The 18,314-nt window shown below is 45.6% G+C and overlaps 1 protein-coding gene across 11 annotated transcripts in view; it reads right to left on the reverse strand.

The window, feature by feature from the left end:
* RIMBP2 (RIMS binding protein 2) overlaps positions 1-18,314 on the reverse strand; it is a 297,778-nt gene that overhangs the window by 11,743 nt on the left and 267,721 nt on the right. For 6 of the 11 annotated variants that reach the window (XM_081543012.1, XM_081543011.1, XM_081543010.1 and 3 more), the window contains 5 exons: positions 15,166-15,283; positions 11,338-11,519; positions 10,123-10,291; positions 6,871-6,974; positions 5,447-5,518 (listed from right to left, as the gene is read on the reverse strand). In XM_081543012.1, the coding sequence (XP_081399138.1) occupies positions 5,447-5,518; positions 6,871-6,974; positions 10,123-10,291; positions 11,338-11,519; positions 15,166-15,283 (645 nt within the window). Of the gene's footprint in view, positions 1-5,446; positions 5,519-6,870; positions 6,975-10,122; positions 10,292-11,337; positions 11,520-15,161; positions 15,284-16,821; positions 17,530-18,314 lie in introns of all 11 variants that reach the window. The other 5 variants (XR_014069119.1, XR_014069116.1, XR_014069117.1 and 2 more) reach the window with 2 other exon arrangements.

Raw genomic sequence — 18,314 nt, forward strand, 5'->3', positions numbered from 1 at the left:
CTCTTCACAACAGCCAGAAGATGGAGTCACCCCAACTGTGCATCGGTGGATGAATGGCTAAACAACGTGTGGCTCAATGCAGTATTATTCAGCCTTGAGAAAGGAAGGAAAATCTGAGCTATGCTACAACCGTGATGAATCTCAAGGATATCATGCTAGGTGAATGGTCAAAAGAAGACTTACACTGAATGATTCCACTTACATGAGATTCCTAGAGTAGTCAGAGTCAGAGAGACAAGAGAATGGTGGGTGCTGGGGACAGTGTTGACTTTGCAAGATGAAAAGAGTTCTAGAGGTGGATGATTGTGCAACAATATGAGTGTACCTAACACCAGTGAACTATAAACTAACGAGTGATTAAGGTTAAATTGTGTTTTATGTATTTTATCACAAAAATTAAAATGAATTTTTTAAAAAGAGGCAGGTCCAGGTACCTCCCATGTTTTCCCGTGCAGTAATCCCTCCTGAGCCCCAAATCCACCTGCCCAGTTCAGCCATCACCTGCCTTCTGCTTTGATCTTGAAGGTTCCACTCTTCTGTTCACCTGTGACAGCTTCAACCCTTCTTCCTCAGGCTCTCCTATTAGCTTATTTTTCTCTGTTGGTGTTACTTGGAGACTTTCTAGGACACCTTTGTTTTTTACTGCACATGTGTCCCTGGTGATTTCTTCCACATCAAGGGTTGCAGACAACATCAGTACACAGACACTGGAATCTCTATACAGTCCAGACCTCCCAGTAACTCTTAACAGCCAGCTTTTTTTTCCTCCAGCATCAGAAAACAACTTTCTTTGGGTGAGCACCAGATGGAGTAGTTGGCTCATGTTTGGGGACTATGTTCTGTGAAAACACAGCTTTACCCACAAATCCCCATCAGTACCGTGCTCACATCACAAGAGGCACCTGTGTAACCAGAGATCTATACCCTCCTGCCTGTTCAGGCTTCCGGGCTGAACTCTGCCCTGGGCTCACTGAATGGAATGTGGGGGTACTGTCTATACTCTCCAGTGTTTCCTCTCTGTTCTCCTGAGCCTCCCTCATACAGTTCTGTTAAACCACGTGTCAGAAGTGCACGTGACACCACTGTCAGATGTGATCACTGGAATATTCCAGGGGTGTGAGTACTCCCCCATCTTGGAGAGGCTCTGTAGCCTCAAGCTCAGTATTTCGTGTTTTCCTCTCAACCGTGTCCTTATTCCTGTTTTATCCAGGGCACCCATCAGCTAGGGCACAACCTTGAGATCTTCCTGGAAGATGTCCCAACTAACCATCTGAGCCCTTGGTGCCTGCCTGCCTCAGTTATCATCTCAGTTCAGGCCCTTGTTCCTCTCCTGGGTCATTCCATAGCTTGTACCCGGACTCCCGCCTCCCTTCAACAGTCCATTTGCAAAACCTTGACTACAACTTTCTCTAAGAGAAACTTGACATTTCTCCCTCTTGCAGACCCTTCACACTCAGATCTCTTGTCCTCTTTGAGCCTCATTTCTACCACTTCTATGTTTGAGGCCAAATACAAACCATGTCAAAACCTTACATTCAAACAGAATTGGATTATGTTAGGCTAAATGGCAGTAAACATTACAACTGCCCCATTTTCTTCATGCACAGTCAGCACAAAGCCCAGTCATGCTTGCATAGTTCTTGTTTGCCGGCTTTAATGCTTTTTAGACTGCTACTGTGCAGCCAATTTCCTTCTGACCTATCAAAGTACATTACTTAAGAGTCTGGGTGTAGAAACACAGTGCTGTGCAAGAATCTGGTTAACACAGCCTAAGGGCTGAAGCATTATGGGGTGCTGGAAATCTCAAATGATTGGAGACCATCTCAAATGATTGACTTCACTGTGGATGCTATGGATTGTGGAGGAGAAGGCCCAGGTGGACAACAGAGGTCCCCCATCTACTCTCTGTTCATTATGGGATGTTTGGAACTGAGGAGAGACTGGGAAGAGATCACAGGAGTATATCCCAGAAAAAGTTAGCTCTTATGAGAGCTTTCAAAATCGCATGCAATGTTAGACAACACAAGTTTGGTGAAGCTTGAGATTTTTGGTATCAAGTTAGATATCCCCTGTTCTCGTTTATCAAATAAGAAATAATTAAAAATAAGTGGACTGGGCAGTCTACTCAGCAAATTAGACCAACAAAATAATAGTAAAGCCATTTTGTGGAGATATAAATAAAAAGTATACATTTCATGTCAATTTAGATCTGATTCCTACTCTCATGAAAAATTTAGGTAGGCTAGTCAAGAAAACAAAGAGATATAACATAGCAATGGAAACATGCAGCTCATAGTAGAAAAATATTTTTAAATTACCAGGTAATACTATGTCCAGTTTTGTCTAGATGTTTGAAAATCTAAATGAAAGGTGTGGCTTTCTAAATACACATAGAGTCTAAAAAAATTGACTCAATAAGAAGATAATCATTTAAGCAAATGAAAACTTTTGAACAATTGCATCCTAAAAAGTCAATGAACCTAAAAGATCTTTTAGACATATATTAATAATCTTCACATAACTATAAGGCCTAACTATGTCATTTTATCTGTCCAGATCATGAAAAATACTGGAAGCTTACCAGTTCATTCACAATTCTAGCATAATCCTGATACCAAAAGCCACATAAGAGATATTCCAAAAGTTATATTCCAATATAATTTCTGTAATATAAATATAATTCTGAATAAAATGTTAACAAATCAAATCCAGCTCTTTAAAAATAATGGTAAAAAATAGTTGTATACCATGGCCAATAATTTACTGAGAAAAAAGAAGCTTAGCAAAAGAAAACAGGATACTTAACACTATAAAGACCATCTCTCTTTATTGATAGTCTAGCCTAACACATAACAGTGTAAAGATCAGTGATATTCCTACTAAAATACATAATGTCAAAGATCCCCTATCTTCACTATTCAGAATTGTTCTAAATGATGCAGAGTAAGAAGAGATGACTGATAAATATTGAAGAAAAGACAAAATATCTTGACTCGGGGAACCCAAGAGAACCAACTGATGACAATGGATATAAATGCATCCAGAAGAAAGATTTGTAGGGAAACATAAACATGCATGCTGATGAACAGGCACAGAGAGCACACATACATACACATAAAACGCACACATATACACACATACACATGCATGCACATGTGATATACACATACACGTGTGTATGCACAAGCACACACGTGTGCATTGCATACATATACACAAAACATACACATACATATGTATGTACACACATTTCCAACGTATTTTCTAAATAACCAGTAAAATATATACCAGAAAAATCATAATAGCAAGAACATAAGAATGAACTTTAAAAGATATATAAGGATGTGTAAGAATACATTCATGAAGAGATGAAAGGGAAAACTTAGAAATTCTAAGTCAGACACACATGTCAGTGTTGAAAGACAATGTCATGTCATCTAAAAACTAAATGTACCTCTAAATAAAATACTATGGGTTTGTTGTGGGGTAGGAACCTAATGAAGAGATCCCTCCCAAATATGAAAATGAATTATAAAAACACAATAATTGAGAGAACTGAGTAGCATGAGATATGGATACAATCTAGGCAGGGGTGTAGTACACAGGAGAAGTGTGGGATTTTTAACCAGTGGGAAAAGGATGGATTATTTAATAAGTGGCACGGGGACACTAGTTTCTCTAGTTAGAAGTAAAGTTAGACACTTGAGATTTACATGTGAAAATGAGGCTATCAAAGTGAAGAACCAAGATAAAATGATTATTTCTATATCACCTTGAAGGATTTTTAAGCATGCCTCCCAAGGGCTGAAAAAACTGACTACATACAAATTTAAAACTTCTGCTTCATAAAAGAAAAGAAGACAACAAAACCACACACAAAAAAGAAAAGTTAACAAGCAGATAATAACCTAGAAAAAGAAATATGTGCAACATAGGGACAAAGGATTGAGACAGGCTTGGACCTGGAACTGGGGACCTTCCGCTGCAGTGCTGGCACCTGGTGAAACATCTCCTCCAGCATCAAATACAAAGAAACTAGAAGGAACTAAAACGAACTGCATGCAGGGGGGGCAGTTAGGGCAAATTACGGACAATAAGGTACAAAAAGATCAAAAAAACCCAACCACCACTTCTGAAGAGCCCAGAGTAAAAGCAGAGGTTTGAGAGAAAAAGCAGGGTACCTCGAATGCCCCCTGCACACACCACCACCTAAGGGGTGGGCAAACCACCTAAGCTACCTTCCGGTCTGACCCCTGGACATAACCCTGCCCTCACCCCATGTAAGGAACAAGCTCATCCCCCTCATCTGAGAGCAAGCAAGCGAACCTGCTGTTTGTTCTGGCTCCCCACGGTGCACCAGGGGCCCCAGTAAAGCCTTACCTGAATTTTCTGTCTGACCTCTGGTCAATTTCTATTGATTGGGGAAGGCCAAGAACCCTGGTTGGTAACAGCATGAATAGTCTCACTAAAAATTATTCTCTTAAAAATCAGAAACTGCAGCAGAGGAGCTTTGAAATACCACATGTACTTGATGTTGTAAAATCCCTTTGACCCCAAGAGAAACCTGCCTTGTCAGGACTTGAGAGTTTCTTGACTATTTTTATTATTAAAAAAAAAAAAAAAAACAGGAGGAAAGTGGGATGCAAGATGATGACCCCATTCCTAAGGCAAGGGACAGCAGTAGGTGTCTGGCTGGGGAGGGGCCACTAAGATGACCACCCAACATGCCTGCCTTCTCTTCTTCAGGGATATCAGGAGATGAGCTCCGCTGGCCCAGGGCAGAGCCAGGACTCCCCCATCCTAGAGGCTGGGTCCACAGGGCTGTAAGAAGGAGGAGCTTGAGATTCTGTTGGTTTTAATTAATTAATTTTGCTTCTTTGTATTTCTTCTTCTTACCATTTGAAAATGTATTACCTATGCACTAAATGGGGCTTCCAAGGTGACACTAGTGGTAAAGAACCTGCCTGCCAATGCAGGAGACATAAGAGATGCGGGTTCCATCCTTGGATTGGGGAAGATCCCCTGGAGGAAGAAATAGAAACTCACTCCAGTATTCTTGCCTGGAGAATCCCATGGACAGAGGAGCCTGGAAGGCTACAGTCCCTAGGGCTGCAAAGAGTTGGACACGACTGAAGCGACTTAGCACGCATGCAGGCACTAAGTAATCCAGAAAATTAAACTGCTTGGTAAATGTTTGGATGAAAGAAATATTGAATGTAAGCATGTGAATACTCTTACTTTGTCAACAGCTCATATCCATTGAAAATGTCCCTTTTAAAGAGAAGTAACAGTGAAGATCACAGAACTGCCTTCCCACATTATGCTCAACGAGGAGGACAAGCACATTAGCCATCCTTTCAGCAAGCCAGGTAGAGTTCATGCACAATTTTAGGGGAAAGAATAGACAAGCAAAAATATTTATATATTTGATGCTTCAAAAACTTACATAATAAAATCCATCTTCATCAATTTCACCAAAAACAGTAATAATATCTCCTGTGCAAAATGTAAGTTCAGCCTGTAGAGACAGAACATAGAGTTAATAGTATTTTCCTAGATACAGAAGTTGCCTTTAAAAAAAAATCTTCATGATTTCTGATATGATTTCTCTTTTTTTTTCTTATTGTTTTGGTATGAACCTACTCTTTCAGTCAGATAAGGAGGAGAGGTACATATCTAATGAATGAATGCCTATGTTCCCGGCCTCTTAGAAAGTAAGGACAACTCAAAATGAGGCCAAGTCTCCAACAGAAGGGCTGCCGTGCTCCGATTCTCAGGCAGAATTAAAATGATCATCCCCAGGTTCTGCTGGTGGTGCGTCTTTACAGCTAGTTAAATAGTTAACTTAAAAACCACAGAGCCTTCAGATGCACTCTGCAGTGTAGGGACCACTGCACAAATATCTTTTCACTGAATGTAAAAAGAAAAAATTGTATTTAAATGTCATTTAGTAAATGTCTACTACGTGCCACGCTCCAGGTTAGAGGTGGGTACATTGACTCCAGCAGAGGATACTAGAAAAAATTGCATTGTTATCTCTAGACATGAAAACAGGGGACTAAAGTTCATTTCTAAGAGCCATTAGGCATCATATATACATTAAGCCAGGCTTCCCAGGTGGCACTAGTGGTAAAGAACCTGCCTGCCAATGCAAGACACACAGGAGATGCGAATTCAGTGTCTGGGTCTGGAAGATCTCCTGCAGGAGGGCATGGCAACCCACTCCAGTATACTTGCCTGGAGAATCCCACAGGACAGAGGAGCCTGGTGGGCTACAGTTCATAGGGTCACGAAGAGTCAGACATGACTGAAGCGACTTAGCATGCATGCACACATTCATCAAGCCAATACAGAAATTTGAACCCACCTAAGCTCTCAATCTGAACCACAAGCTGGTCACCCATCGGGTACAACAGAAATACGAAGGACCAGGGATTTGTATACATCTTGTCATGTAAAAAAACAGTTCCATAGGGTGGAAATCTAATCCCTCTGAAGGCAAATGCTTTTCAGTTTTCAGTGTTCTAGGATACTAAGCCTATGTGCACAGAGAACATCAATCTTTTCTGCTCTATTTTCTTTGAATATGTGTGTGTATGTGTGTGTGTGTGTGTGTGTGTGTGTGGTGGTGGTGGGGGTCATTGGCCACGTCAGAGGTTCTGCTTTCTCCAGTATGACCCATCACAGTAGGTATGGGTCACAGGGTGCTGGTCCAGGGAAACCCTATGTCAGTGGCTGCCAGTGCCCTGAGTGTGTCACCAGGCTTGCGACCTCTCTCCTGCCCTCCTGGCTCTCTCATTCCTGGTTGGGTAGCCTTCCCATGTAGGTTCCAGGGAAGGGAGGGAGGGAGGGTGTTGTGGGCAGAGGTACCTCGACATCAATGTTGGGCGAGCTCTCCCTCGGGTCATAGTCGTACAGGGCCACCATCCTTCGCGTCGACACCGAGTGCTGCCTGCCGCTTCTTCTGTTCCTCTCTGTTCACAGCACAAGGAGAAGAAGAACGCCATCATGAAGTGATTTCAAAGCCAGCGGCGTCCCCTCTCCCTTTACTCAGTCGGTGGAGCCAGGTCGCATGCGGCCAGTGTGGCTGAGATGACTGCTGGGCTCTAGTGCTGGCCAAGCCGGGGAAGCCCCCGGCTCCCTGAGCTCACACTGAAGTCAGGTCTAGCCCCACTCCTTTCTCTCTGTGCACAGGAACAGGGGAGACTTAGAGCAGGGAATTCGCTCCAATAGTCGATCTAAAGGGCTTGGAGTGGCACAAGCTGCGTGTGGTGTGGGGGGCCAAGCGGGCCCCTTGGAGGTTGTGACCCAATTCAAAGGAACCCCATAAGCACCAGGTCAAAAATGCTGCCCATGTAGCTGCTATGAAGATTATTCTCACTCAGATTATTCTCGCTGAGACCAGAGGCACAGCCACCAGTCTGTCATCAGAAGCAAGAGTCTATAGAAAGGGGTACCCTCTCTACCCATCTCAGAGGTTCCTTTCCCTCCGCTTCCTCTAGTGCCCTCGCTGTACTTTTAACAGCTGTCCCTGAAATGATGCCACTTGTGGAGAAGGCTCGGGGGGAGGTCGCCTCCTGCTGCCCAGCTGTGACCTGCCCTAGATGGAGCCCTGGGCTCTATATCAGCATAAGAGGGGAGGAAAGAGGAAAACACCACACAGGGCATTTGCAAAAACTCCAGAAACAGCCATTTATAAGCAGGGCCAATGAAGAACCATGGGATCTGGCCCAAATCATCGAACTCCCTGGCAAACCTCCGTTGTTGGGTTCCTAAATGACGTTTCTCCTGGAGAAAGTTGGCATTGAGGCCTTTCTCCCAAACACAGCCACCTTTTGCCTAAGATTGATTTTTGGAATTCAATGCACAGAAATGAAAACTCCTAAAGACAAGTGTTTTGAAAGCATCTAAAGTGAGTTAAGCAGCTTTTCAGGGTTCCCTGGTGGCTCGGTGGTAAAGGATCCACCTGCCAATCCAGGAGACACAACTTTGATCCCTGGGTTGAGAAGATGCCCTGGAGGAAGAAATGGCAACCCACTCCAGTATTCTTGGCTAGAAAGTCCCATGGACAGAGGAGAGCCTGGCAGGCTACAGTCCATGGGGTCGCAAAAGAGTCAGACATGACTGAGCATGCACACAATGCACAATAAACTATTACATATAGGACAGATAAATAAGGTCCTACTGTATAGCACAGGGAACTATATTCAATATCCTGTAATAAACCATAATGCAAGAGAATATAAAAAGAATGTATATATGTATATAATTGATTCACTTTGCTATACAGAAGAGATTGGCACAACATTGTAAATCGACTATAAGTCAATAAAAATAAATTTAGAAAAAGGTTAAACAATAAAAAGGAAGTGAATGTAATGTTTTGAAGTATTAAAACTTTAAATATGAATGCCATGAGTCTTTCTGTCTATAGTTATTTAGAAAAAGGAGAGGCCTTTTGAATGAGTAGATTTTCCTTGCACGTGGAAAAATTAAAGATCATAAATGTAATGTTGCTGAAAACAGTTTTACTGTTTGCTCAGTGGTTCTAGATAAACAAAAGCATTTAGTACCCAAATTAAAGGGTAAAAATCTTTCATGTCTTTGGATAAGCAGAATTCACCTGAAGAATGCAAAGCATACCACTACCCAATCATACTTTGAAATTTATCATAGATAGTCAATGTGCAAAGTAGTACCAGTGTCCTGGTGGTCCAGTGGCTAAGTCTGTGCTCCCAAAGCATGGGGCCCAGGTTCAGTCCCTGGCGGGCAAAGTAGATCCCACAGGCTGCAACTAAAGATCCCGCATGCTACAATTAAGACACGGAGCAGCCAAATAAATAAATATTAAAACAAACAAAAACCAAAGTATATTACCAGTATCAGTCCATTCATGCTGATATAACAAAGTGCCATGGACTGGGGGCTGAGACAACAAACATTCATTTCTCACAGTCCTGGGGTGGGGGAAGTCCAAGATCAAGGTGCTGGCTGACTTGGTGTCTGGTAAGGACCTGCTTCCTTCCTTCCTGTTTCACAGGTGACTTCCTTCTCCTTGTGTCCTCATGTGATGGAAGGGGGAAGGGGCTCTCTGGGGTCTCTTTTATAAGGGCACTAACCCCATCCATAAGGGCTCCACCCTCATGACCAGATCACTCCCAAAGGCCCCACCTCCTAATAAACCATCACATTGCAGGTTAAAGTTTCAACAAATAAATTTTAGGGGGACACAAACATTCCATCCAAAACAACCCAAAAATGTTGTTTACTTTCTAAATGTGATAGACTTTTAGTAAGTAAGGCCATACTTCATCTTTCATGAGAAGATCTTCTGTGTTTTCATAAATATTTAGATGCCTATATGTCTGTATCTCAGGACTATTAAAACTTTGGTTTACAGAGTAGGTTTTGCCCAAGAAAATCTGATGGTTAACATTCAGATTTGGGGGACTTCCCTGGTGGTCCAGTGTTTAAAACTCTGCGCTTCCAATGCATGGGGCACAGATTCAGTCCCTGGTCGGGAGAGTAAGATCCCACATGCCTGATGTGGCCAAAAAATAAAATGGTTAAGTGACAAGGATTTACTGTGTAGCACAGGGAACTATATGAAATATCTTTAAGAAAAACCAAAACATTCATTCCTCTGCTCAGCGCTGCCTCCTGCCCTGGGTTGGTGGGTTTTTTTTTTTGTTTTTCTGGGTAGTTAAAAAAATTATTTTTTTCTTTTTGGCTGTGCTGGGTCTTTGTTGTTGCACTCGGGTTTTCTCTAGTTGCAGTGATCTGGGGCTAGTCTCTAGTTGCAGTACTCAGGCTTCTCATTGCGATGGCTTCTCTCGTCATGGAGCACAGGCTCTAGGGTGCATGGGCTTCAGTAGTTGTGGCTCCGGGATTCAAGAGCACAGGCTCAATAGTTGTGGTACACGAGCTCAGTTGCTCCAAGACATATGGGGTCTTCCCGGTAGAGGGATGGGAACTGTATCCCCTGAATTGGCAGGTGGACTCTCCACCATTGAGCCACCAGGGAAGCCCTGGGCTGGTGTTTTGTGCTACAAAACCCTCGAGAAGGCCGGTGCCACCTGGCTGGCCTGCAGGTTCACAGGTGAGCAGGGCGTGGCCTCTTACCTATTTTCTCCACAGGTGTGTTCAGAGGAAGGAAGCCTTGTCTGAGAAGCTGGTCCATCATCTCCTCATCGTCTGCCTGGATTTCAGAGACCATGTTACAGGGAATAAGGCCAAGCCGGGCACAGGTTTCCCCGCGGTAGAATCCATCAGCGTCTTTATCACCGTACACCTGGAGTCGTGGGAAGAAGGCAAGGCATTGGGGTGGCTGGTTCAGAAATAGATCAGGTCCGTTCACTTACAGTCACAGTTAGTCAGACACTGACTTGAAGAACACGGAAAATCGCTGCTTGTGGGCATAAGTGTGTACACATAGCCCTCACCCTAAAAATCTGTATGTCTAAGACCCTGTTTCTCCTCCAGGGTTTGGACAGCCTCTGGAGCTCCCACTGACCAGGGGGCTGTCAGGCAAGGCCAGGGCTTTGCTAGCTGAGCACATGTGTGTGAACACACACAAGTTAAGAACCCCCCCACCCCACATGGAAGTGCAGTGTAACAAATGATTCCTCCATAAGAAGACAGCACCACTGTCTGGCATTCTAGAAGTGAAAAACCTCAACTCACAAAGGGATTCTGTGCGTACTATTTTGCGGGGTAAGCATCACCATCCTTTAGAGCCCCTGTTTTAGTTAGCAAACATTAGGACCTCTTTCAAAGGTTATTGTCAGTGCCCTTTCAGAAATTTGCAAACTTAGGGTTCGAGGCCCTTTCCCCTCTCGTAGGGAGCATCCCATGTCTTCCTTCTGACTCCAGACTCAGGCTCCTCCTCCACTACTGATAGGAGGCAGAATGTCAAATATAAGAGAAAGTAGCCTGTCGTTTTGACAGCTGTGTTAAGGCAGCTGTCCCTAAGCTTTGTGGTATCAGGAACTGCTTTTGTGGAAGACAATTTTTCCGTGGATTGAGGGTGGTGGTGGTTTCCCTATGATTCAAGCACTGTAGGGTTTGTACTCCTATGAGAATCTAATGCTGCGTCTGATAGGAGACGGAACTCAGGTGGTAATGTGAGTGATGGGGAGTGGCTGTAAATACAGATGAAGCTTTGCTTGCTCACCCGCCACTCACCTCCTGCTGTGCATTCCGGTTCCTAACAGGCCACAGACCCATACCTGTCCATGGCCTGAGGATTGGGGACCCCTGTGCTAAGGAACTTGGGTCTGGTGAGCACCCCCTCCCCATCCTCCCCCGCCACCTCTACCCCCCAGGCCATGCCCCCACCTTGATGATCTGCCCTTCTTTAAAGGGAAGCTCCTCTTCTGCAGCGTCTGGGTTCGGGGACATGGTAAGGGGGTCGTAGTCAAAAAGGGCCACAAAGATGCGGGCTGGGAGCTCTTCCGCCCCAGGATCTGTCTCTGACTCTTCATAGAAGTCCGGAGAAAGCCGGTCCCGCCCGTACTCACCTGGGAGTGCATGGGATAAAGCACAGGGTCTAAGTGATTCCCACCAGCCATCCTCCCTGCTTTACCCAGAAATGTAAGCTGTTATACAAAGTGTGGTTTTGGAAAACGAAGAGGGAGGCACTTTAAGTATTGCTTTGAAAAAAAAAAAAAAATGTGTAGCTGGGCTTCCCTAGTGGTTCAGTGGTAAATGCAAGTGCCAGTGCAGGAGATGTGGGTTCGATCCCTGATGTGGGAAGATCCGATGTGCCTCGGAGCAACTAAGCCCATGTAACAAGGCTATTGAGCCTGTGTCCTGGAGTCCAGGAGCCGCAACTACTGAGCCCACATATTGCAACTACTGAAGCCTGCAGCCTAGAACCTGTGCTCTGCAACAAGAGAAGCCACTATAATGAGCAGCCTGTGCACCACAGCTAGAGAGCAGCCCCCACTGGCCGCAATAGAGAAAGGCCCGTGCAGCAGCAAAGACCCAGCACAGCCAAAAACAAAACAATCCATAAAGTCATAAAAATAAATTCTTAAAAAAATGTGTAGCTCAACATGCAGGCAGAAATGGATCACCTCGACAGAGATGGGTTTGAAAAGCTAATAACTAGTATGAAACATAGGCAGCAGGGTGAGTGTAGGTGTCCTGCTTGTGAAGACAGTGAGAGATAAAAGGCTGTGTTTCAGTGACCTCCTGGCAGGACTGGTCTGAGCGCCGGTTAGGGGGGTGGGTGATGGGTGGCCAAGTCCCGGGGATTAGGAAGGACCTGTTCAGGAGTCAAGCACAGAGATCCAGAGACCCTCTGGGTTTCCATTAACAGATGGGCCGGAGCACAAGGATGTTAAAAGATGTATTTGCCTATTAGTCAAAGTTTGATACAGGTGACTGAACTGCTCACTTGGCTCCAAATAGGTAAGTGGCAATGAATGCATTACAGTGAATTAATGACTTCCTGGAAGAAGTTTCCTTGAGTTTCAAGTCCGTCTACCACTGAGCTTTTAAAGACTATTCTTTTTGAAATCTTAGTATATATGCATATGTATTACAAGGCTGAGCACCAAAGAATTGATGCTTTCGAATTGTGCTGGAGAAGACTCTTCAGAGTCCCTTGGACAGCAAACCAGTCAATACTAAAGGACATCAACCCTGAATATTCACTGGAAGGACTGATGCTAAAGCTGAAGCTCTTTGGCCACCTGATGCAAAAGAACTGACTCATTGGGAAAGACTCTGATCCTGGGAAAGACTCTGATGCTGGGAAAGATTGAAGGCAAAAGGAGAAGGGGGCAGCAGAGGATGAGATGGTTGGATAGCACCACCGTCTCAATGGACATGAATTTGAGCAGACTCCAGGAGATAGTGAAGGACAGGGCTGCCTGGCATGCTGCAGTCATGGGGTGACATGTTCAGAGCAACTGAACATCAACATTATTAAATATCATTATAGATATGCATATATCTCACTATATATGTATACATTTATTAATATGCATATAGAGAGACCAAATATCTGCTCGTGAATTATACTGTTTTGACTACATGAGAAGGCCTCAGAACATCAGTGGGGAAGCAAATGAGAAAAACTCCAATCATGAGAAAGGAGAGTAGGGGTGGGACAAACAGCCAGTCAAAGTTTGTGTCACCAGCACAAGGGGCACAGGAGGCGGGACAAGAGGATGCCAAAGCTGTGTGGGTAACACGGGGAGTGTGGGCAGAGCCAGAGTCTCGGCTTCTTTCACCAGCAGAAACATTCAGTTGAAAAATAAAAAAGCACTTTAACTGCAGGAAAGGTTGGTCTTTAAAATGCAGTGAACTGTTAACATTATTTGAATTCAGGATCCTTTTAGGATACCAAGATAATCTAGACATTCAATAACTTGGCTTCTGCTAGGGAACAAAACTGAACAGCACGGCCTGACTAATTTCTTCACACCAGTTTCTATTTTGTTCATAGTCCATGCAGATTCTTTACCAGCTGAGACACCAGGGAAGCCCATGAATACTGGAGTGGGTAGCCTATCCTTTCTCCAGAGGATCTTCCCGACCCAGGAATCGACCAGAGTCTCCTGCATTGCAGACTGATTCTTTACCAACTGAGCTATCAGGGAAGCTCAAAGGGAACAAAAGTGAACAGCACGGCCTTACTTTATTCACACCAGTTTTGATTTTGTTTATAGTCAATGAGAGGGCTTCCCAGGTGGTGCTAGTGGTAAAGAACCTGCCTGCCAAAGCAGGTAGACGTAAGAGACACAGGTTGGATCCCCGGGTCAGGAAGATCCCCTGGAGGAGGGCACAGCAACCCACTCCAGTATTCTTGTCTGGAGAATCCCATGGACAGAGGAGCCTGGTGGGCTACAGTCCATGGGGTCACAAAGAGTCGGACACAACTGAGTGACTAAGCACGATAAAGTATATACAGAAGTCTGCTAGTGGATCTGCAATATGTGAAACCAGTGTTTTCCAACTGATTTTATTTTTCAGCTTATTTTATTACTTTTTAGCCTAACTGAAAACAGTCTGTTGTTTTAAAGGTCCTTTAACATTCTACGCAATTTTTTACTGATAAAAATAAAAACATTCTAAAAACTTGTAAAGATGGAAAAAGAAACTTTTTTACCCTATTGTCTGGGTACTACAAGAAAGAAACATCTAGAAGGAGGAGAAAACTTCAGGGGATCTGTATTGGTTCATAAAGTTTTTAATTATTTTTGGCTGATGTGAACAAAGCCCAATTGTCTTTTAAACCTTAGCTATTTAAGCGTGATTGGGGCTGTGTTTCCAGGTGTCTGGACTGTCCACGGGTTGCTTTCCTTGAGCCCTGTCTCACCAGATCAATGTTTTCCTCTCTCTACTCTGTTCCATGAATGAGTCTCTTGCTTTGTTTCATTTGTGTGTGTGTGTTTTCACAAAAAGCTAGTTTATTTGTGCTGATTACCAGATTCCATTATCTTGAGCATAATACTTTTTGGAACTGTTATGCTGGGGTTCATTCCAGTAATAGAAAGGTTCCCATCTGACCTTCGGCCACGCTCCCCCTCTTAGTGGACTGATGAGAATGACTACAATGACAGCTTTCAGAACGGCTGGCTGAATTCCAAAAAGTAATTAAGAGAATGGAATTGGATGCCAGAGAATGACTCATGCAGGAGGAGGAGGCCAGACGGACAGGGTCAACACACAGTTCAGGGCACACATTCAGGCCTCCTGCTGTTTTTCATAACTTTCAACCCCAGTTGCCCAAGTGTTTCATGCATACAGATAACTTTCCACTGGCTGGGGGCTCCTTTAGGTAGTTGGAGTTCAGCCACCCATCCCTGTCTCTGCTGCTCGGACCAGGAGCATTTCAGGAGAGCATGAACTAGGTGGGGAGATGGCCCATTATCACCTCTTCCATGCTTAGGATGGCAGCTTTTGCTGTTCAAAAACATAAAATAGAATTTGGTAGGCAGAAGATTGACGTCAAAAGTCAATATATTTTGAGAATACTTAAATTTAGGTTTCATTTATTTGGTTCTGTTTCTGCCTTCTTTTGCCATAAATAACCAAGAGTCTTCTGTATTTGGTTGAAAACGCTATTCCTAATATTAAAAAAAAAAAAGTTTAGATTGAGCCACGTGCTCTGTGGTTAAAAGAAAGATGGAGGCCTCCATCCGGCTCACTAACCCGCAGAATGGACCATCATTGGCCGGGACCTGTGGGAACCAGCACTGCCGTGGGAAAACCTCCGGCCCACGTGATCCGCCCGATCAGCCCGTCCTGCGGTCACCGGGTTTCCTAAAATCTAAAGACAAAACAATGACACGGTCATCAGTCTTGCCAGCCGTGGGAAGTAAAGAATTAAGTCAGCCAAATCAATTCAACTTAGAAGCAGAAGCTCTAAAGGCAACTAAACTTAGCTTTTAACTGAAAGGTTAGCTGAATAACCTGGAAGAGAAAAAGAATGCTCACCCCAGGCACCCCGTCTTCTACAGCACAGTTGCTTTTCCAGGCGGGGGCGAGAGAGAACCCCTCGGGAGGCATCTTTTTGTTGCTGGTACTGCCGCTGAAGCCAAATATTTTGAGCCATAGCGAGAGTGGCTTAGATAAGACTCGTCACGTCTTTAGTACCTCTTTTTCTAGTCTCAGCACAGTCTGCCCTCATCCAGTGACCACAAAGGTGGGAAAAACACTGCATTTCCCAAATGTCCCGCTTGGGCAAAGTTGTGGGCGAGGTTACCGAAAACTCAAAGACAGAAGTTTCTGTGCATTATCAGCTCTGAAACTCATGGCGCCGTCTTGACGCTAATCCAAAGACTTCCAAAACAATCACATTTCAGGGCTAACCCAAACTATTCTCCTTTATGGATAAGTTTTGCCTCTGATTCGTACTAATGGTTCGCATCCTATGCAAGAATCAAAGCAAAACCTCCAGCTCACTGGTGACTTAACTCAGGAAGTTTTCAGGGACACGGAATGAATCAGGGCTGGGAGCTTCAGAAATGAGTTTGAACAGGAAGTGGGCTGCAGTTTGCTGGTGTGTCGGTAAGCTGTGGGTCGGCGCCCTCTAGTGGACATGTCACAAACTGCACAGGCTCAAACCCAAGGCCTGACGCCCTGGGACGTCTCACCTGTGTTTTCATGGAAAAGTTCAGCATGACAGGAGCAAATGTTCTGAAAAGAGGACACAATATAGAGATAAATGAAGCCTTGAAGGAATCCCTACTCTTGAAAACCACTCACAAGCCTGGAAGACAAGGCCCGGGAATGTGTCTAGAGCTGATGATGGAAAATTCATTCAGAAAACTGCTCTCAGGAAAGAAACATGGAGAAAAAAAAAAAACCTTTGGAAACAAATGCAAAAGTGGATCTCTTCAATAACTGTTCTCCATTTTTTTTTTTCCAGTTATGGATGAACTGGGAAACCAACCACAACCCAAAACCAAAACCATCACCAGAGAAAAACCCTCAGTAAGTAATACCAGTCAGTCATAAATACATCCCCACAGTTCGTTTTGAAAAGTACGTGTTGCCAAACTTTGGGAGAATCAGAGTTCAGCTAACCCTTAATTAAAATTTAGATTCAGTTGTCCTTTAATTAAAGCAGCCATAATCATCGCTGATTTGGAGGTCGGGAGGGGATCATTATTCCAAAGCAAAGTAAAGAAATCATCAGCATGGTGAAAAGATTGGGAAGCTTCATAAATCAAAAATGCATGGAAAACGAGAGAGAGCCAGCAGAGAGAGTGCCCGGTATGGACACCAAAACAAAGAAATAAGGTGAAAGAATGAAAACGGATTGGTTTGGCAAGCGGATGTGAGCGGGAGGTTTACTTCACACACCAAAGGGCCGTCTGCAACCCGGGGAGGAGGCTGGGCCTGTCGGGCAATGGCCCTACTGTCGGGCATTTTTATGCTTTTCTTCCAGGCATCTCGGAAATCCTCGCGGCCTGTGGGCTCATCCCAGCCGTACTTGCTGGGGGTGGACCTCTCTGGGCTCGAGTGGGGCTCATTGCTCCTGATGACGTCGCCGGGCTCCACTGGTTCCCCAAAATCCTCTTCGATGCTGCTCTGCCGGGTCAGCGTCCGGCGCCGGGCCAGCAGGGGCCTCAGGCTCCTCCTACAAGGACAGTGCCCGGGGCCGGGGCTGCACTGGGCAGTGGGGCTTCGGAAACTAAATCGCATCTCCTCCTCTTCACTGCCGCAGTCCAGGCCGCTGTCCGGGCTCCTGGTGGCCGAGCGGCTGAACCGACAGCCTCTGTCTTCGAATACGAAGTCCTCGGCCTGGGGGCCCCTGGGTTTCGCGGGGTGCCAGGAGCCGTGGAGGGCCTCGTGCCCCCGGCAGGGCCTGGCAGACCTGGGCTTTCTGGCCAGCCCGGTCCTGACCCTGGAGGAGGACCCTAAACCCTGCTTGTGCAGGAACTCACAAGGCTCTCCGTCCTCCTCCGCTACTTCGGGGATACTGAAAAGTCTCTTACTGTGGTGGGTCTGTTGGGGATACTCGGGTAACTCCGAGAAAGCACGTTCAGTGGTCCTATTCTTAGAGCACTCCTTAAGGTGGTGGGGGCGGGGGAGGGTGTTAGCACAGGTGCCAGGAGTCAGTGTATGATCGCATATGAAGCGGGGCGGAGGGAAGGAAAGAAAATACAGACAGAATTAGTCTCCGAGGCCATGAGGGACAGAGAGCATGCTTGTACTCGTGGTGGGGCAGGGGTTCGGGAGTGGGGGTGAGAGCGGATGGCATGCTCTGGCCAGGGCTCTGGAATGAAAACAGAACGGGTTAGATGGATGGGGCCGAAGCCGGGGGGCGGAGCGCACGCAGAGCGTCCCGACGCCGTCAGGACTAGCCATGCAGCCAAACCAAGGGAAGAGGGGCCGCTGGGCCGCGGGTGTAGGGAGGATGGAGGCAGGAGGCTTCACACTGACCGAGGCGCTAGGGTCTGTGACATGGCTGTGCCCAGAGGCCGGGGACGTCCGAGTTCACTGGCCGCTGGCTGCACCCTGAGAAACTCCCAAGGCAGCTGCCCCGGGAGGCCGGTGAGTGGAGACCATTCGCAACACAGGGGCCCCAACCTGGCCATGCCGCTCAACTCTGCTTGTCCCTGTAAGCACTCAGCATCCTGTGAAACCCGTCCGTGTTCTCTTACTTATGCGCTCAAGTGGAAGGGTGTGAAACCGGGGAACCTTGGCACTCTGCGACCCAAAGTCATTTGCTTGGCTCGTGTCTGCAAAGGCTTGGGGGCCTGTCAGTCTCTCCTCCAGACCCCAGACCTCAAGGCCGGGAGAGAGGAGCCGAGTCCCCAGCAGTGTGGGCAGCAGGGGCTCAGGGCTGGCCC

The sequence above is a fragment of the Giraffa tippelskirchi genome, chromosome 11 (genome assembly GCF_054371585.1).
Source record: "Giraffa tippelskirchi isolate mGirTip1 chromosome 11, T2T-mGirTip1v1.2.pri, whole genome shotgun sequence".
Lineage (NCBI taxonomy): Eukaryota > Metazoa > Chordata > Mammalia > Artiodactyla > Giraffidae > Giraffa > Giraffa tippelskirchi.